The sequence below is a fragment of the Pseudorca crassidens genome, chromosome 16 (genome assembly GCF_039906515.1).
Source record: "Pseudorca crassidens isolate mPseCra1 chromosome 16, mPseCra1.hap1, whole genome shotgun sequence".
In the NCBI taxonomy this organism is placed as follows: Eukaryota; Metazoa; Chordata; class Mammalia; order Artiodactyla; family Delphinidae; genus Pseudorca; species Pseudorca crassidens.
Window position 1 is genome coordinate 27,428,392 of NC_090311.1, and position 17,986 is coordinate 27,446,377.

A 17,986-nucleotide genomic window follows, 5' to 3' on the forward strand; every position below is an offset into this window, starting at 1 on the left:
ACCCACTTCACAGGGTTGTTACGAGGATTAGAGGATACACTCTACATTACACGCTTAGAATAGTGCCTGTTGAGCAGTAAGCACTACATTCTCATTCTCATTATGGCGGGAAGGCAGTGGATAGGAACGTTACTGGCTACGTGCGCACTTAGACCAGACCAATGAGGAGACCAAATGTGGAGGCCCAAGAAGACCCGCACCCAGAAAGGGAGGTCAAAGGGGGAGCCTCATCTCACAAAGGTGAGGAAGGGGAGGCCCTCTGGGGGTGGCAGGTGAGGGGGTGTGGCTGGGCCCCTCCTTTCAAGGCTTACCCACTCCCCACCCCCACCCCCACCCCCCTGCCAAAGGCCCTGCTCCCTGCCCATCCTGGTCTGGCCCACCTCCCACTTGGTCTCCTCCAGCCGTGGCCCGAGCTCCCGCTGCTCCCGCTCGAAGGTGGCGCAGCGCCGCTCCAGCTGCTCACGTTCCTGCAGCAGCTGTGCAAAGTCATCCTGCAGCTGCCGCTTCTCCTGCTGCAGCTGGAACACCTGAAGCTGCAGCAGCTGTTGGGCCCGCTGCGCCCGCTGCGCCTGGGCCATGCCGTCCTCTCGCAGGGCCTCGCGCTGCCAGTGCCGCTGCCGTTCCTCGTACACCTATGGGCGAGAGGGTAGGCCTGGGTCCTGGTGGCTCCCCCAAACCTCAAGCCCTGGCCACCCCCAGCTCCCCAATCACCGACTGCCCTGGCTCCCGTCCTGGGCTCAGGGAAGGTAGATTCCATTCAATAATTACAATAATTACAATACCAACAGTAGCAGCTACTTTTACGAAAAGCGACACAACAACAATAACAGCAAGCACTTCCCAGGTGCCAGGCATTAGTCTGAGCACTTTACACCCTTCACCCTACTTACTCTTCATGATAACCCTGAGGCCAGGAACATCCCCATTTATAGATGAGGAAACTGAGGCTCAGTGCAACTAAGTAACTTGCTTAAGTCTGAAGGACAGTAAATGGTGGTGCTGTGTCAACCACTCTACAGTGTAAGCCAGACAGCTGGGGTGGGGATGGGGTCACAGTGCAATAGCCCGACATCTGCCCCTCAGCACAGACAGAAATGCTTCTTGTATTCCCAGCACCTGTGGATGTCCTGCCATGCCACCCCCGTCACTGCCACTGACCACACCCGGCACATGGTCACCTCGCTCTCGTCCAGACTGTCCCGCAGCTGCTGCAGCTCTGCCTCCCGGTCTCGGAGCTTTCCTTCCAGGACACAATGCAGCAGGGCCTCGTCCGAAGGGGGTGGAGGGGGTGGAGGCGGTGGCGGGGAGCGTTCCCCACAAGAGCTGCTGTCAGGGGAGGCCCGGGGACCGCTGCCCAAGAGCCCCCCGGCCATGCGGCCCCCCAGGGAGCCTGTGCTCTTGCTGGAGGAAGATCGGCCGCTGTCTGAGTGGGAGGGCCCAGTGGGGGCCCCTCGGGCTGGCCCAGGCAATGCCCCCCGCCCAGGGCCGTGGGAAGGCAGGTGCCCGCCTGGGGAGCTGGTGGCTGGCTCTGCACCCCCAGTGCTGTAAGTGGGCAAGCTGGACAGTGAGTTTCGGCCGGAGTCGGATAGAGTTCCCGATGGACAGCTGCTGGCCCAGCCACTCAGTGTCAGGGGTTTGTCGGCAGCCGAGGAGGAGGAGGAGGAGGAGGAGGAGGCAGGGCCCCCAAACAGCTGCGTTAGGCTGCCTTGGCTTCCTGACAGTCCGGCAGCCCGAGGACCCAGGAAGCTAGGTAGGGATGGTGCCCCTCGAGGTTTGGGCAGCACTGGCTTGAAGGCTGTTGGGCGGATCACAATTTTCTCCATGTTCTGAAATGAGGTGCCACTTGACAATGGGGATGAGGCCGCCCAATCTTTCAAAGCCCTTTTCATACCCCTGCCCTCCCATCCGGGGTCCCCAATCCCCATATACTAATAACAATTGCTCCCACTGGCTGAGGGCCTCCTGAGTGTCAGCTTTATGTCAGGCAATTTAAAACGTTCCTCTCAGATCATTACAACAGCCATACAAGCAAAATATTATCACTATCTCGTCCACAGATGAGGAAATGGAGGCTCAGCAGAGTTACGGGCCTTGCTCAAATTCAAACACATTGTTTTAAGTATAAAACAGTATTTCTAAGCAGCTAACACTTATCGAGTACATATTACGTGCCAGGCACTAGGCTAAACACTTTACACACATTATTAGATGTAATTCTCCCAACAATCCTGTAAGAGTTGACCTATTACCTCCATTTTACAGATATAGGAACTGAGACTCAGAAAGGTTAAATGACTTCTCTGAGGTCATACAACCAGAATGAGGCAGAGTTGGGATGAGAACCCAGGTCTGGTGAATCTGGAGCCCACACTCCTCCCTCTAAATAGGTCTCCTAATTTTGGCTTCTCCAGGGGACCCCTGATTCCACCCAGGCCCCAAAGAAAGGGCTGGTCCTCACCTTCTCCAGCTTTCCGGAGACAGGGATGAGCTTTGGTGGGGGACCGCGGAGATGGGCATTGCGTGCCCGCTGCTCTCGGGCATCTTCGATGTCACTGCTTGGGCTGGGGGGTGACTCTGTCCGGAAGTCTTCATTGACGTAGGTAAAGTTGGTGCCAGGGACAGCCTTCCTGGGGGGCACAGCTGGGCACAGCGGCTCCTGTGCCTCATAGCCACCCTGCAGCAGCCCATCCTGCTGGCGGAAGAAGGTGGGCCCAGGGGGACCGTGATGGCGGGGAGGAGCCGGCCCCCCAGGGCAGGGCCGGCCTGAGATGAGGCTGCTCACGCTGCCCATGGCTGGAGCTTGTGGGGCAGTGGCGGCCTCAGGAGCGGGCTCCAGTGGCACTGGCAGCGTCTGCACAATGGCCATGGCAGCAGAGGCTCAGGCCTGGCCAAGGGCCTCCAGGGAAACCTGTGAGCAGGGCAGTGGTGTCAGTCTCTCCATCTTGAGCTCCCTCCCTATATAAGGTCTCGAGTTCCTCCTGGTCCTTTGTCCCAGGTCAAACAGCCCCCTGACATCAGTAACAAACAACGATACCCTCCCCACAAGGCATCCCCTCCGAGTCTTGGCAATAACCTCAATCATCCCTGGGCCCCAGGCCACTGCCCAATTCTGGTCTAAACATGGCTGAGGACTGAATCTACCAAGCAGGGATGATGACGGAATGGGGCCCCACAGAGGCCAGGACTCGAGTTAGGGAGGGAGCCCTCTCTACCAGCTCCCAGCACCAGTCCTTGGTCCCCTGGGACAGGTGGCCTCATTAGAGGCAGTCTGGGCAACCTCAGGGGTGCAGTCAGCAACTCAGCTGGTAATTAGGAAACAAAGAGCTAAGGCCAGGCAGTGCCCAGCCTCCCCCAGCTGGGCCTCAGTTTCTCCCAGACAGACAGGCGGCAAGGGTGGAGCTGGTCAAACAAGAACTCAGAGCTCTTAGGGAGCCCACAGGTACCCTCTGGGGTCTCCTGCCTCCAAGAGGTGGATGCAGGCTCATGCCTGTTTCCATGACAACTAGCCTCACCACACCCTATCAGTCGGGCCTAGAGAAGCCTACACAGACCCACTGCCAACCCCTATGAAACCTTCTAGCTTTGGACATTCCCCAGAGTAACCCCAAGGGGATGAGGATAGAAGCTCTACCATCACCTCTGGCAGCTGCTCCAAGATCTCATTTCCCTGGAGCCCAGGGAAGAGGGCTCCACCTCCCCAGGCCCTGCTCCTTCCTGGAAGGGGACAGCAAGTCTCCACCCGGAACTCCCTCCCCAGTCCTGAGGCTGAAGACCAGGACTCAGGCATCTGCTGAAGTCATCATGCAGAACGGGAGCCAAGAAGTGGACAGAGAATTGCGTAGGAGTAGGAGTGTATGCATCTTACTTATTTGTGTGTGTGAAACTGTGTGTACAAGAGCATGAATCTGAGCACTGTGTTTGAAAATACCATGAATGAATGTGTGAGTATATATGTTTCGATAGATGCATTAGTACATTCAGATATACATGCGTATGTATATGAACTCATATGTGCATATCTTACAAAAGTGTGTGTAAATAGGGTGTCTCTCTCAGAAAGTATGTGAAAGTTACAAATGCATACATAAGTGAATTTGTGGTGTATGACTGTGACTATGTGAGAGAATATGTTTGGTTAGATGTCCATTCATATATACATGAGTTTATGTATCTTACACAAGTGTGTGAGTAGGAAATGAGGGTGCACAAGTGTGTATAGAGCACCGTGTGTGCATGGGAGCATGTGAGAGAGAGGGTGAGAGCTTGGGTGGCACGCAGGGCCAAATGGGTGAGTGGGAGCCTGGTTTTTGTCACTCACTGGATTGTGGGGAGAGGAGAGACACGTTGAGTCTTTGCTTGATCTGCTCTCCTTCATTCTTGCGTGTGTTCCGTTAAGTCCGCCCCCACCCCCCCTCCCCGCTCAAGTCAGAAGATCTGGAGAAACCAGGGAGGTGTCCAGACTGAGGAAGGAGGAGCTGGGAGCTGGGGGTCGGGGTGACTGGTGTCCACGGAGCAGGGGCAGGGGCTGAGTCCACCCCACAAGCGCCAGCCCTGAGCAAAGCCAATGGAACACCCCCTCCTCTGCCCTCTCCCAGACCACTCCAGGGCCTGGAGGAAACAGTGGGGAAAGGGCTTCTTAGGGGGCCATGGGGGCTGGCATCTCTGTCTCCATTTCCCCACTTCTGTGAGCACAGAGAAAGTGGAAACTGAGGGGAGGAGACAGAGAGATTCAGACAGGGACCCAGAAGACAAGAGACAAAGACTGAGAGAGGCCCCAGGGTCAGGCAGACCCAGTGAGCCGGGGTCCCTGCGCGCCACGGAGCCAGGAGCCCCTAAACCCAGAAGAGACACTGAGCTGGGCCCTGAGAGCCAGACACCCAGGGAGCCAGCGCCAGGCGTCTGGAGAGCCAGGCCCAGCCAGCCCGGCTCCTGCTCTTGAAGCCCGAGAGAGAAGGAGGGGCAAGTGGAGGCTCCATTTTGAGAAGTGCGTTTGTGGCTGTAGGAAGGGAACCCCCAGCTCTCCCCAACATCCTTGAGGAACCGCTCCGGCACAGCACACACTCCCCCCGCCCAGTGGGGACTACTGAGGGCTGGGTCCAGCCGGGGTCCGAGGGAGGTCTGGCCGAGGTCCGAGCTCCCACAGACCTGTTTTGAGGGCAGAAGAGTTCGGGAAAGTCTCCCCCTCACCAAACTCCAAGGACCATCCAGCGGGATCAAGTCTGGGATCACGAGTTGCCATTCCGAGACCGGAAGCCGGGAGCCCCCAATCCACCCTCCGGAATCCATCCCCCTCCGACCCCCGCCGCTTCCATAAAGTGGGGGCAGCTGTAGAATGCCGCCTCCCCACGGGACCTCGGCCGTGCATAAGTTGGGGTCACCCCCAGGTCGCCTCCCAGCCCCGGCCCCCCTCACCTCCACCGCGCTGCTCCATGCTCAGCCCCGGGCCGCCCCCAGCGCTCCACAGGCGCGCCGACCGGCTCCAGCCCGCGCGCCGCTACTCGGAGCGGCCCGGTCCGGCCCGGCCCCGCCTCCGGGGAGCCCCCGGCCCGGCCCGGCCCAGGCCCCGCCCGGCCCAAGTGGGCGGTGCAGCGCGGGGGAGGGTCCGAGGGGCGACCCCGCCCCCGGGGCGCGGATAAGCGTAGGCACCCCGTGTCACGCGTGTCCGGCGAGGCGCACGCACGCAGGGGCTACGTAGCGGGACTCAGGTTCCCTCCCTCCGAGGCGCCGCGGCTGTGTGTCTGGAGGCTCGGTCGGCTCAGGACTAGGCGGCAGCGGGTCACCCTGTACCCCAACCCGAGCCCCGGGGCCAGCGGCTGCTGATCATTGTTCGAGCACAAAGGGCCAGGCGCCGCGGCGGCCGCCCTTCCCCCTCCGCTCCTCTGGTCGATGCCAACCCCGCCCCCCCCACCCCCGACACACACTCCGGCTTCGGAGTCCAGAGAGGGAGGCCGAGGGTCAGCTGCCCCCCACTCTGGGCCCTGCGCCCCAGCACAAGTCGGGGGCCGAGGTTTGGTGGGTGCTTGCCCCACCCGCAGCGGGTTGGAAGAGGCACGCTTGGATTTGCGGAGGCGGCGCCACCTAGCGGCCTATTCGGAGAACACGCCCAGTCACCCCCAACCTTGGGGGGTCCCTACCCGACTCCCCAGCACTGTGCCCTCTCCCACTAGAGCCCAGGCCTCCCCCGAGCGCGGCTCTGTGCTCCCCAACCTTCCCTCCGAGTCATTTGCTAAGAGAGAAGTCATTGATCGAGAGGCAGCCCCTGAGCCCCCAAAAGTCACTGGGGTGAGCTGGTCCAAACTTACAGGCCAAGCCTACACGAGCCTCACAGCCGACAACATTCCACTGTCTTCTCAGGGTCAGGGATATTCTCACCCTCTGGCAAACAACACTGTCTTAACACCCACACGATCTTTCCCACATTCAGTCTCACACAGCCACAATCACACAGTCTGTCTCGTCCATCACAAGGTTCCATGTCCCTTCTTTCCATAATCTTCAGGCCAACTCACAGAGATACACTCGGTGTCACACGCCTAGTTGTGCACAAACACTCGGTGTCAGACGCCTAGTTGTGCACAAACACTCGGTGTCACACGCCTAGTTGTGCACAAACACTCGGTGTCACACGCCTAGTTGTGCACAAGCTTTCACAGCTCGAGTTCCTTCGCACCCAGTCACAATCTTAAATACACTTCGTCTCCTAAGTATGTTTCACACTGACAGTCTTATTCACAGTCACAAAGACAACTTCTTACACATACACGTTGTATTTCACAAACATTTTAACACATAGACTTGCCCGTAGGGGTCTCTGTGACCTAGTCAGGTCAGCTGATGCCCGCACCCCTGGGCAAGGACAGCCTCCTGCCCCCTAACCCCGCCCCCCAGGGCCAAGGCCCGCCGGAGCTCCTCCGCCCCAGGAAGGAGCATTCCCCCCCTTCCAGGCCACAGCCCTGGCCGGCTCTCAGCTCTATTTTTAGCTCTATGGAAAGGGTTGTTTTTCTTTCTTTTTCCCTGTAAAGGGAAACATAGCCCAGCCACCCTCAGGCTCACCCTAGACCCTCAGCCTTACAAGAACAGATTGAGCCCCCCCTCCCCCGTGGAGACCCCCTCTGCTGGCCTTACCCTGATCCCAGCCTCCTGGGACACCAGGAGCCTCCTCCCCTTTCTGGCAGCCTGCCCAGAAGCTCAGGCAGCAGCTGGGCTCAGCGAGTGTGTAGAGGTGGGGGGTGGGGCAGGGAGGGAAGCCGAGGGCCGCTGCCCACTACTTCATTCCCTGGGGGCAGGGGGGCCGTCCTCCCTTCTACCAGAGGGAGATAGGCCCACTCTGGTATTGAGGTGATGTGTACGCTCATGCATCCTCTGGGGAAGGGGGACTCCCACTCTTGCATGAGTGGGCCTTCTGCTTCGGGGGTAGGAGCTCCCAGTTCTTCAAGGAAGAGTGGTAGTAGGAAGGGGACCCACAGGCGCTCCCGCAGCTGCTCCCTGGGCTGGAGGACCGGGCGGGGTCTGCTGTACACTGCCATCCAGAATAGCACCCCCTTCAGGGATACTTTCAGGGATGGGGGCACCATGTTCCGGAGAAGGAGGACGAGGAACCCAGGTAACCCCACCCCAGCGCAACAGTCTCTGGTCCTCCTGCGCTACCCCAACTCCAGGGGGCGTTGTGTTCCCATTCCTGGGGGAGGGCTGATCACCTCCAGGAGGAGAATGAAATACAGCCCGGCAAGATACCTGGCAAACTTGCTGAGTACCGCGGAGGGAGGTTCCCGCCCCGAGGCTGGGATGGGGGGAGGACAGCCCGCTGGTGGGCGAAGCGATCACGTGCTCAGCGCCTGTTTACATCTTAGTCTTCACCTGCGGGTGGCAGGGAAGCAGGAGCCTCCGGAGGTGTCCCACCCGGCCCGCCCCCATCCGCGGTCGCTGGGCGGCTCTTTCCTCCCACCCCCATCAAGTACGCGACAGCAGCGTGCCCTGCCCGCTGGGGGGTCCTCGCGGGCCAGTGGCGCTGCTCCACGGACTACTAGCGTTAACTCACTGGGCGCGTCCGCCCCGGAATGCACGTGTGTTCGTGTGTCTCCAGTACGCGTGTGTGTCTGTGTGCGCGCGTGTGTGGGCCCGTCAGTGTGAGTTTCCGTGTAGGTTCCCTGTTCAGACTCCTGGCCTGCGGCCACCGGACCGGGGACCCCCCTCCTCAACCCCAATCCCCAGCTTCCCCAGATCGGGAAAGTTCGCTCCGGGGCGGTGTGCGGCAGGCGAGAGTTCCTGCACCTCCGCGGCCCCACCATTCACTCACCCAGCGCCACCTGCACCGCCGTTCCAGCTTCCGCCCGGCTTCTGCTCCAGAGCCGGTACCTCCTTGCCGCGGACCAGCCGGCTCCCAAGCCTGCTCCCGGTTGCGGACTCCCAGCGCCCGCCCGGCCGGGCTCGGTGGAGCGGGGCGGGGCGGCTGAGGCCGCGCCCCCGACCCCGGCAGGGGAGTGGTTTGCGCAGCACCCCCTCAACAGCCGACCCAGTACCCAGCCCAGCTGTGGCTCGACGGTGGCCCGAGACTGCTCCTCTGGCCTCTGACTTCACAGCTTACTGGATTTGGCTTTTGACTTACGAAGGGGCCAGTGGCGCGACAGCCAAGCTAAGTAAGCTACCTGGCTGCGCTAACCAAGTTGGCTATAGGGCTTTACTGCCACCCTCCTCTGCTTTGTAGGGAGCCCACACTGGTCCACTCTCAGCCCACCCCCCAGACACAGGGGAAACCCCTGGGAATCAGACAAAGAAGGCTCGGGTTTCACCAAAACAGACCCCGCCCTTCCTCACACACACCTCGGGGCTGGGGCTGCCCGAGCAGAACCAGCGTCTCCCCCTCCCCTGGAGTAGGTGTCTGCCCAGGTGAGCAGGCTTGCCAGTTCTGGCCCCTACGGAGTATGGCCAGGTTTCTCTCAGGCTCATAAAGTTCCACCCACAGGCACAAACAGGAAGTTGACCTGTATTGCAGGGAGGCACAAAGGGCTCCCACCCTCCATGGCACTCAGGCAGCCTGTGATGTCTACAGGTATCTGGGCCATATTTGCAGCCTGAGTACTTGGGGAGCAGGAGTCCTGTGAGTTTAGTCCCTTCTCAAACCCATTCCCAGTAAAGGGATGGAGGACCAAGGCTGCCCCTCACAGGCAAGTGTGACAACGAATCGAGGACAAGGCTGCAAATCCAGCTGGACTCTGCTGGGCCAGGCTCTTCTTCAGCTCTCAGGAAGATTCTTAATGTCCAGCTGGGCACAGGCAATTTGCCTCAATACACTCTGGCTACGTACAGGGACAGTGATTCTCAGGGATCTTACACAGGACCCAGGGATTAACTACTGCTTTCTAGGTTCCAGGGACTCCTGAACACACTTTGGGCTAATTTTGATGTGAGGAGTTTAAGGCAGGTGTGGAATGGAAGGTGTTTGTATAGGGGGTGGGGCTGGGGGAACATTAGCTTCCCCTCTCCCCCATTCTGGTTTGTGCAGTGTGGGGGGTATCTGCTAGGAGGGTGGGGCAAGACAGGCAAGTGTGTATCTATCCCTCTAACTCCAATTCACACAGACACCTCACAAAAGTCCCCTAATGGAAATCCCTAAAGGATTTCCTGAGAACACACCAGGCATCCTAGGGAGACCAGAATATGGAACCCACATCCTTATAGGTAGGACTGACCTGGTGGTGTGCATCTGGAAGGCATGGCTGATGTTCAACGTTACAGACCCTGGATGAGGCCTAGACCAGCCAGCGGCTGGGAATGATTACTGCAGGATTAGGAGGGCTGGCTCCAGCCAGTCTGGGAGAGACCCCCAAGAAGGGAGGCCCTGGAAGAGGTCCCCCCTCCCTCCCCCCCAGAGAACAACTTTGCTCCAGGGTGTTTCAGGAGACAATTGTAGTCACAATTCTCACACACCACAGACCAGAGAGACCCCAGACCATTCCACAGGGTTCCAGAGCCCCCTCTTAGGTTGACAGGGAAACCTTGATAAAGCAGCCCTGCTTTCAGGAAGCAGGAATCCCACTGACCCCACCACCCTTTACAAAAGGCTTCTCCCCAGCCCCCTTAGAACATCTTGCATTCTCATCACGCTTGCAGGCAAATCTAAAGGGAAACAGACTTTAGGATATCAGAGGAAGTGAGATGGGAAAGTGTCACCATTTAGCAATATTTCTTTAAAAAATTTTTCATTAGAAGCTTTCTTTCTTTTTTAAAATATTTATATATTTGGCTGCACGGGGTCTTAGTTGCAGCAGGTGGGACCTTTATTTTTTAATTGCAGCATGTGGGATCTAGTTCCCTCACCAGGGATTGAACCCGGGCCCCCTGCATTGGAAGCACCAGAGCCTTAGCCACTGGACCACCAGGTAAGTCCCTTAGCAATACTTCTGACAGGTCTCTGGGTAAGTTATCTTACAATCTCCGGCAGGGTTTCTTAAAAATGAGGAGTCCTTCAGCCATAAAAAGAAATGAAATTGAGTTATTTGTAGTGAGGTGGATGGACCTACAGACTGTCATACAGAGTGAAGTAAGTCAGAAAGAGAAAAACAAATACCGTACGCTAACACATATATATGGAATCTAAAAAAAAAAAAAAAAAAGGTTCTGAAGAACCTAGGGGCAGGACAGGAATAAAGATGCAGATGTAGAGAATGGACCTGAGGACACAGGGAAGGGGAAGGGGAAGGGGAAGCTGGGACAAAGTGAGAGTGGCATGGACACATATACACTACCAAATGTAAAATAGCTAGCTAGTGGGAAGCAGCCGCATAGCACAGGGAGATCAGCTCGGTGCTTTGTGACCACGTAGAGGGGTGCGATAGGGAGGGTGGGAGGGAAATGCAAGGAGGAGGAGATATGGGGATATATGTATACATATAGCTGATTCACTCTGTCATACAGCAGAAACTAACACACCATTGTAAAGCAATTATACTCCAATAAAGATGTTAAAAAAATAGGTTCTGCATTTTTAAACAAGAGCCCCAGTTCTGACACACACTAACATAAGAGAAAAGCTGAGAGGGTACAAGAGGAGGGAAATGTATGGGGTGGGTGGGGGGTGGCCAGATAAGAATATGCTGAGCTTGGGTCCACGAAGAGAGGTCAGTGAGTGGCTCATGTCACAGAGGTACAGCTGGTCAGGCAAAGCCTTAGGCATGGGGCCCAGTGATCCGCACCTCTGCCAGGGATCACATGGAGATCCTCAGGGAAGACAGATAAAGAAGCACCATCCTGTCTTCCCTAGGCCACAAAGAGATGTAAGGGTGTGCATGCATGAAGACCCTTTAATACCCCTGCTTTCTTGGGAGTGCGCAGCTCAGACAGGGTGGGGGAGGGGACCTATCTGCTCCCAATTCAAAGTGAGAGGAAAATCCAGTTAAAGACTGGGGTGACACCCAGTGGTCAAATAAGAAAAAGCACAGAAACAAAGGCAATGGAAACTTTTTTCAGTAAAACTGGAAAAGGCTCTACAACGTCATGATTGCAGCCACTCCAGCAGTCCAAGGCAGCATACCATGGAATGAGTGTCTAGGTGGCAGGCACCCTGGGCTAACAGCTCCCTTCCATGGCTCTCTTCCAGGCTTCCACCTTTGTGGCTGTCCCTGGTATTATAAGGGCTGAGCACCTAGATCCAATGGTAGTAAGCACTACCTCAGGGCAGGCTCCAGAGTGCGGAGCAGAGGAGATTGGTATCCACCATGTCGCCCCTTGGCTCTGAAAGCCTGGGCTGGAGTTTTGGCAAGAAGTCCCCTATCCCCTTTCCAGCTTCCCCACTGCTTTTACCTCAACTTGCTCATTCCCACCTCAGGGCCTCTGTATTTACTTTTCCCTCTGCCTGGACTCCTTTCTCCAGATGTTCACATGGCTCAATCCTAGTTCTTCAGAGGCCCCAGCTCAAATGTCCTCTGCTCAGAGACACCTTTTCAGATCTTAATCTAAACTAGCCTGTAAGCATTATCACATTACTGTATTTTTTCCTCTAGAGCATTTTTCACTATCTAAAACTATGTTTTGTATGTATTTGTTCATTGCTTATCTTGTCTCTTCTACCACATTACAGGTTCTGTGGAAGCAGGGACCTCATCTGTCTTGTCAGTGCTATATTCGCAGGATGCAGAACAAAACCTGGCACACAGCAGGTTCTCAAATATTTGCTAAATTGAATTCTCTTGCAATGAAACCCTGCCCTAGGCTAGGCCCCTCAGATTGAGAAGGGCCCATAGGTCACAACTACAGGACAGAGGCAGCCCTAGCAGAGGACTAAGAGTCTCTACCCCAGCCTGTCCTGGTAGGCTCATTTCAGCATCCAGCTCTGCAATGCCTTCACCTTGAAGGCTTGGAGAGGTCTGGCTTGTTGGGGTTGGGGGCCTGGTCAGAGTGAGTCTCAGAGATCTGGGGCACAGCCCCCTTTTTGCCAGAAGAGGGCTTTTTGGCCACTAGCCCATTGTCATCCTTGATCTTCTTGAGCCGGGCCTTGCTCTTTGGTGGTATGGAGAAGGTGAGAGAGCTCTTGTTGAATTCAAGTGGGAAGACACCTACGTCTCCATCAAAGCGGTTCTTGGACACCTGTAGATACCGTTTCCCTGGCCCAGTTACCAGCCTCCTGTCCTGCAGGATCAGAACATTGTCTGCTTCCTGGCTTGCCTGGGGGATAAGGGGCAAAAGGAGGAAGGAGCAGTGAGAAGACGTATGAGAGAACCACAAAGGAAGGTTGAGGGTGCAGGGAGGAATAGCAAGAATGGGGGAAGGGAAAAGTACTTCCCCCATCACCAAAGTTCTTTGAACTACTGACCAGAATGCTGGAGCCACTTGAGCCTTTTAGTTCCCTGACAACCCTGTTGCTGTCCCAGATTGTGTACATGCTGTTCCCTCTGCTGCTAACATTTCTGGCTCCACAGCTCACTCAACCCGAGTTCCTTATCATTTAGGTCCTGGTCTAAATGTTACACTTCATCAGAGAGACCATTCTTGATCCCTGTAAATAAAAAAGGCACTACCATCTTTCCATTTCTGTTATTCTCTCCCCCAGTTCCATGTCTGTTCCATTGTGGCACATAGTTTGTGTTCCTTGCCCTGTATTCCCCGTGCCCAGCCCAGGCTTGGCGTGTAATAGGCACTCAGTGTACCACTGGAAGCTCCAGGATCTGGCTGGTCCCGCTGCCCAGAAGGCCCTCCCACTTATTTGCTTATTTAACACCTGTTGTTGGACAAAACCCAACCCAACCTCTGTTGACACATCTTCTAGGAAGTCTCCCCCCAGGCTGACTCAGATGCCTTTTCTCTTTTCTCCCAACACCTGTGCTGCCTATCGTAGCGCTTATCATACTGAGTTGTAATCACTGTCTCCTTTTTTCCCTGTTTTTTTTTTTGGATGCGCCACGTGGCGTATCGGATCTAAGTTCCCCAACCAGGGATCGAACCCGCGCCCCCTGCATTGGAAGCACGGAGTCTTAACCACCGGACCGCCAGGGAAGTCCCTCACTGTCTCCCTCTTTTCCCCATAGAATATGTGAGTTCCTGGAAGGCAAGCAGGGCAAAGGACCCACCATTATCAGCCTTGTATTCCAGCACATGTGTTCCTCATGTCATGGCCCCAGAGGCAAGCTGCCTCCTGCCTGTTCCAGATGGACAGTCAAGATGATTTAAGGCCGAATGAGGGCTGTCCCTGGTCACACCTGCCCCCTCTACTTTCCATAGCTTGAGCTCCTCTAAAGCCCACTTACTTTGGCTGAGCCAAAAATGGATGCTGTCTGTAGTTCTTTATCATCATCTTCCTTCCGGGGGTGAATGACCAGTGTCACATGGCAGCTACTGTCTGTGGCAAACTTCCGAAAAGCCCCGATGATATAGTCTTGAGCTGCAATCCTACCCAACAAAGAGGTTACCAGACACAGAAGGACAAGAACAGACACATACTCCTGATTCGTTAACATCTCCCCACAAACCACCACAACCTCACTCTACTTCCCTCTACCTAAGGACTCACACTTAAGTCCCTGTCCATACTTCCCACTACCACACCCCACACCTCTACAAAGACAGAAATACATATGGGATGGTATGCTCCTGCACATATGTCAGAAAACAAGAGTACAGTGTGTCTGCCCAGAGGCCAGCTCCCTGAGAAGATGTGTGTCTAAGTGGGTTACAGCTAGACAAGAGGAGGATGTCACCTGTCTGTGGACAGCTGCTCATGACCCATCATGAATTGCAGATTGTCGATAACCACATGACAAATGTCATACACGTAGACTGCATGTTGCATCGTGTCTATCACAGTCCTGGGAAGAGGCAGAGACAATGAATTCAAGAGTCAGTTACAAGTAATCTCCAGACCATGGCAGCCAGAAAACTCTGTTGGGAGTCTGTTCTCCCACCCTCCTATTCTTTGAAAGCTCCACACCTAGGAATCTCACCTGATGCTCTGTTGCCCATGAAAAGTCATGAAATAAAGGGGCAGGTCTTCAAAGCGGTCGGCCCACTCGTCATATTTGTCCAGTTGCTCTTCCAGTCGCCCCACAGCGAACTGTGTCAGCATGACCCGGGCTAGTCTCACGTTGCTGATCTCAAAGCTACCCCATAGCGTGTTCACTCCCTGGGTACACAAGTCCAGGGCATATTCACTGATGAATGTCGTCTTTCCACTGCCTGTCGGCCCTGCATGGGGGGTTGAACACAGACCCGGGTGAGGAGTAAAGCCCTACCGTTGAAACCAAGACAGGCAAGGAGCTTCAAAGTTGGGAGGGGAAGGCGCCTCTTCAACATTTACTGTAGCCCAAACCCACATGCTTCAGTCATCTGACCCTCTGCCCCCAAACCCGCCCAAGCAGTGATTTCCCAAAGGGTCACCTGTGAAGACTGTCAGCTCGCCCTTCCGATGTCCCTTCAAGAGACGATTGAGGTCAGGGAAGCGGCTCCAGCGAACGCCAGCTGCCTGCTCCACATTTGACAGTTCTCCTAGCACCTCCTCCCGAAGCTGCCGGAAAGACACGATAGACTTGTGCCAGGCAGGCAGGGCAGTACGCAGAATACGAGAAAGATTTAAGCCTTGGTTCAGAGCCTCCAGGGGAGAGGGCTGCTGGTCCCCAGGCCGCACCAAGGAGCATCGTTTGGGGTTCAGTTTTCGGGCGAACAGCTTGGCAGCTTCCCAGGACCGAAGGTCATCCCCCAGCCAGAGCACAATGCGTCGAAACTGTTCGAGGTAAGGAAGCAAGACAGGGGGTAAGCAGGCTGTTCCTCGGGGTAGGGCAAGGGTGGGCAGCCCTGTGGACTGGCTCAAGGCCAGGCTGTCCAGCTCACGACTCGTCAGCACCACCTCAACATCTCGACGACTGATCAGGGGTAACCCAAACAGGTTGTGGAAGGCACCAGGCTGGGGGATGGTGGTCTCCATATAGTGCACTCTGTCACCCTGGCCTTTGGCCCCTAGTAGCTTCAGGCCTCGTAATCCCAATCCTCCAGGGGAGAACCAAGGAAAGACAAGGCTGTGAGCAGGCCGCAGGTAGCGCACACTGAAACGCTTGAGTGTGTCATCTGTCACTTTGGTGAGGCCAAACATCACGCGAGCCAGCTGGGCCTCTTTTGGTTCAGGCAGCTCCCAGAGAGGTACGGCTCGGTCCCAGATCCTCTGGACCTCCTCACTGTCCTCAGCTTCTGGGGCCTCACTAAGCAGGACCCCTTCTCTGGCCCCATCCCCTCGCCCCTCCACGCTGGCCTGGAAGTCTTCCCAGCTCCCCTCAGCTAGGCTGGTCATGCAGAGGAAGCGGCCTGTGGTCTTGTCAATGAAGAGGCTGAAGGAAGTGGCAGCACCAGTCTCGTCCTTGAGCTTCGAGGCACCCACAAAGGGACTAGGTGCCCGCACGCAGCTGTGCCCATCCTGGAAGGGGATCCCATGGGCCCGCAAATATTGCCGGATTTCAGTTGCTGTTACAGGCAACACTGGTACCTCCAAGGCGGCGAGAGCCTCCTTCCTGTACCGTCTGCGAGGAGGGCCCACGGCCAAGCTTCGTGGCAGGCCCCTCCACCCCATCCACGGCCCACGTAGTGGCAGCAGGATACGGAGGGGGTACCCACTTCGGAGGAGGACCCACATTCCTAGTCAAACGGGGGAAGTCACTGCTTGAAATGCCTTAGGTGCCCGGTTCGGGTGCCTTCACTACTAGGTCAGACCCTAGGGATCCTGCACGCAGCTCTCTTCTCCCTCTGAATCCTCTTCAGCCCCTCTACATTGCCACTTCACATCTATGCCAGAGGACACGGCCCTTTCACGTCCGTGTCCCTTTGGCCGGTTCCCTACCTCTGAAGTCCTCCACAGCTGCTGCCCCCGCCGCCTCCCCTCCGCGCCGCCCCTCGCCGATGCGGTTTTTCTCGATCATCTCCTCGCCACTACCGCCCCTCCACTGCCCCTCCTCGTCGTCCTCATCTCTGCGGCCGCCTGCGTCCCTTCCGTAGTCCCTCTCCTCTGAGCCCCCTGCTAGAGGACCGCTCCGCCGCTCCTTCCCTCAAGGCAACCTGAGCGCCACTCCTTCGCTCCCGCCGAGCTCCGCGCTCAGAGGGACGCCCGCCGCGCCTCCGCCGCGTGGTTTTCTCGGCTCCACTGCTAGGAGCTCCGCCGCTCCTGACCCTGGCCCCGAGTCACCACTTTCCTCTTGCCCCTGTTGCCTGCAACATGGGTCACTCGCGCCACTAGCCACGACCTCGGAAACAAAACTGCCGCGGCGCCAGTGTTCCAGGAAGCGGAAGCCTCGGGTTAGTCCCGCCCCCACACTGAGCGGCCGGGCTCGACGGCTTCGGAGCTGCGGCCATGACGGCGCGCGGGAGCGCGAGCCGCTTCCTGACCAGTGTCCTGCACAACGGGCTGGGTCGCTACGTGCAGCAGCTGCAGCGTCTCAGTTTTAGCCTCAGCCGTGACGCGCCCTCGTCCCGCGGCGCCAGGTGAGCCGGGGAAGGGCGCGGACGTGCGACTCCATGCCGAGGTTGCCCCGGGTCAGGAGTCACCTTGCTCACCCTTCTCCGGTCCCTCAGGGAGTTCGTGGAACGAGAGGTGACCGACTTCGCCCGCAGGAACCCCGGGGTCGTAATATACGTGAACCCGCGGCCGTGCTGCGTGCCCAGAGTAGTGGCCGAATACCGTAAGTGGGGCCGGACGAGGGCTGGAGGGAGGCGTCGTGGGGCTCGGCGCGCTTCCTGCCACTCGTGTGACCCCTGACCCGCTTCCTTTTATCCCCACCTCCGTTCGGCCAGTTAACGGGTCTGTGCGCGAGGAGAGCATCCACTGCAAGTCGGTCGAGGAGATCGCCACGCTGGTGCAGAAGCTGGCGGACCAGTCGGGCTTGGACGTGATCCGCATCCGCAAGCCCTTCCACACGGACAGCCCTAGCATCCAGGGCCAGTGGCATCCCTTCACCAACAAACCGACAACGCTGGGCGGGCTGCGCCCTCGAGAGAGGTCCAGGATCCTGCCCCATCCTAGCGGCTAACACAATGAAGAGTTGCTCCACCTACTCCAGCCCCAGGGTTTGGACTCTGACCCCAGTAGAGCCCCAGTAGAGGTGGTTCTTCCTTCTGGTTTGGTTCACGGGAGACAGATGGAGCCCACCAAAGGGGAAGCTGATGCCAAAGCTTTTGCTTGGGATAAAGAAGAGCTGCCTGTTTCTTTTTGATGTACCCTGTGAGGGGCAGAGACTGTGAGTCTCCTAATTCTGATCCAGCTGACATCTCGGAAACGCGAGAGTCTTCAGATTTTACTGGATCTTCATTTCTTAAATCCAGATCTCAAATCACAGTGAGAGGATTTAAGGCTGGCTTCTGAAGAATCCCTTATGTCCTGTTTTTGCAGCCATTGACCAAGAGAGAGCTAGTACCTTGTACCCACCCTGCTGTGAGCATGGCATTGGGCTAGGTCCTTTATATCTGTGAATGTTTGTGTGCAGATTAGAAAACTGAAGTTAATAAACTTGTCAAGGTCACA

General features: G+C 56.8%; 3 protein-coding genes across 8 annotated transcripts in view; 1 reads left to right on the forward strand and 2 right to left on the reverse strand.

The window, feature by feature from the left end:
- The window catches only part of LZTS2 (leucine zipper tumor suppressor 2), a 10,240-nt gene extending 1,796 nt beyond the window's left edge, over positions 1–8,444 (reverse strand). The window contains exons 1-4 of one of the 5 annotated variants that reach the window (XM_067709671.1): positions 8,297–8,444; positions 2,459–2,908; positions 1,179–1,826; positions 381–632 (exon numbers count right to left, since the gene is read on the reverse strand). In XM_067709671.1, the coding sequence (XP_067565772.1) occupies positions 381–632; positions 1,179–1,826; positions 2,459–2,866 (1,308 nt within the window). In that variant the 5' untranslated portion in view covers positions 2,867–2,908; positions 8,297–8,444. Of the gene's footprint in view, positions 1–380; positions 633–1,178; positions 1,843–2,458; positions 2,909–5,145; positions 5,300–5,412; positions 5,571–8,296 lie in introns of those variants that run through there. The other 4 variants (XM_067709670.1, XM_067709672.1, XM_067709674.1 and 1 more) reach the window with 4 other exon arrangements.
- A 1,811-nt stretch (positions 8,445–10,255) lies between these two features.
- On the reverse strand, positions 10,256–16,738 carry TWNK (twinkle mtDNA helicase). Of its 2 annotated transcripts, none has more exons than XM_067709682.1 (5): positions 14,866–16,733; positions 14,433–14,673; positions 14,190–14,297; positions 13,740–13,881; positions 10,256–12,660 (listed from the first exon to the last, which is right to left on the reverse strand). In XM_067709682.1, exons 1-5 carry the CDS (start codon positions 16,106–16,108, stop codon positions 12,340–12,342), a joined length of 2,055 nt encoding a protein of 684 aa, XP_067565783.1. In that variant the 5' UTR covers positions 16,109–16,733; the 3' UTR covers positions 10,256–12,339. The 2 variants fall into 2 exon arrangements, with proteins under 2 accessions (XP_067565783.1, XP_067565784.1); XM_067709683.1 differs by lacking the exon at positions 10,256–12,660 and adding an exon at positions 12,667–12,991 and having other exon boundaries at positions 14,866–16,738.
- Positions 16,739–16,761: 23 nt separating this feature from the next.
- Positions 16,762–17,986, forward strand: MRPL43 (mitochondrial ribosomal protein L43). Its single transcript, XM_067709684.1, has 3 exons — positions 16,762–16,950; positions 17,041–17,147; positions 17,260–17,986. Exons 1-3 carry the CDS (start codon positions 16,820–16,822, stop codon positions 17,493–17,495), a joined length of 474 nt encoding a protein of 157 aa, XP_067565785.1. The 5' UTR covers positions 16,762–16,819; the 3' UTR covers positions 17,496–17,986.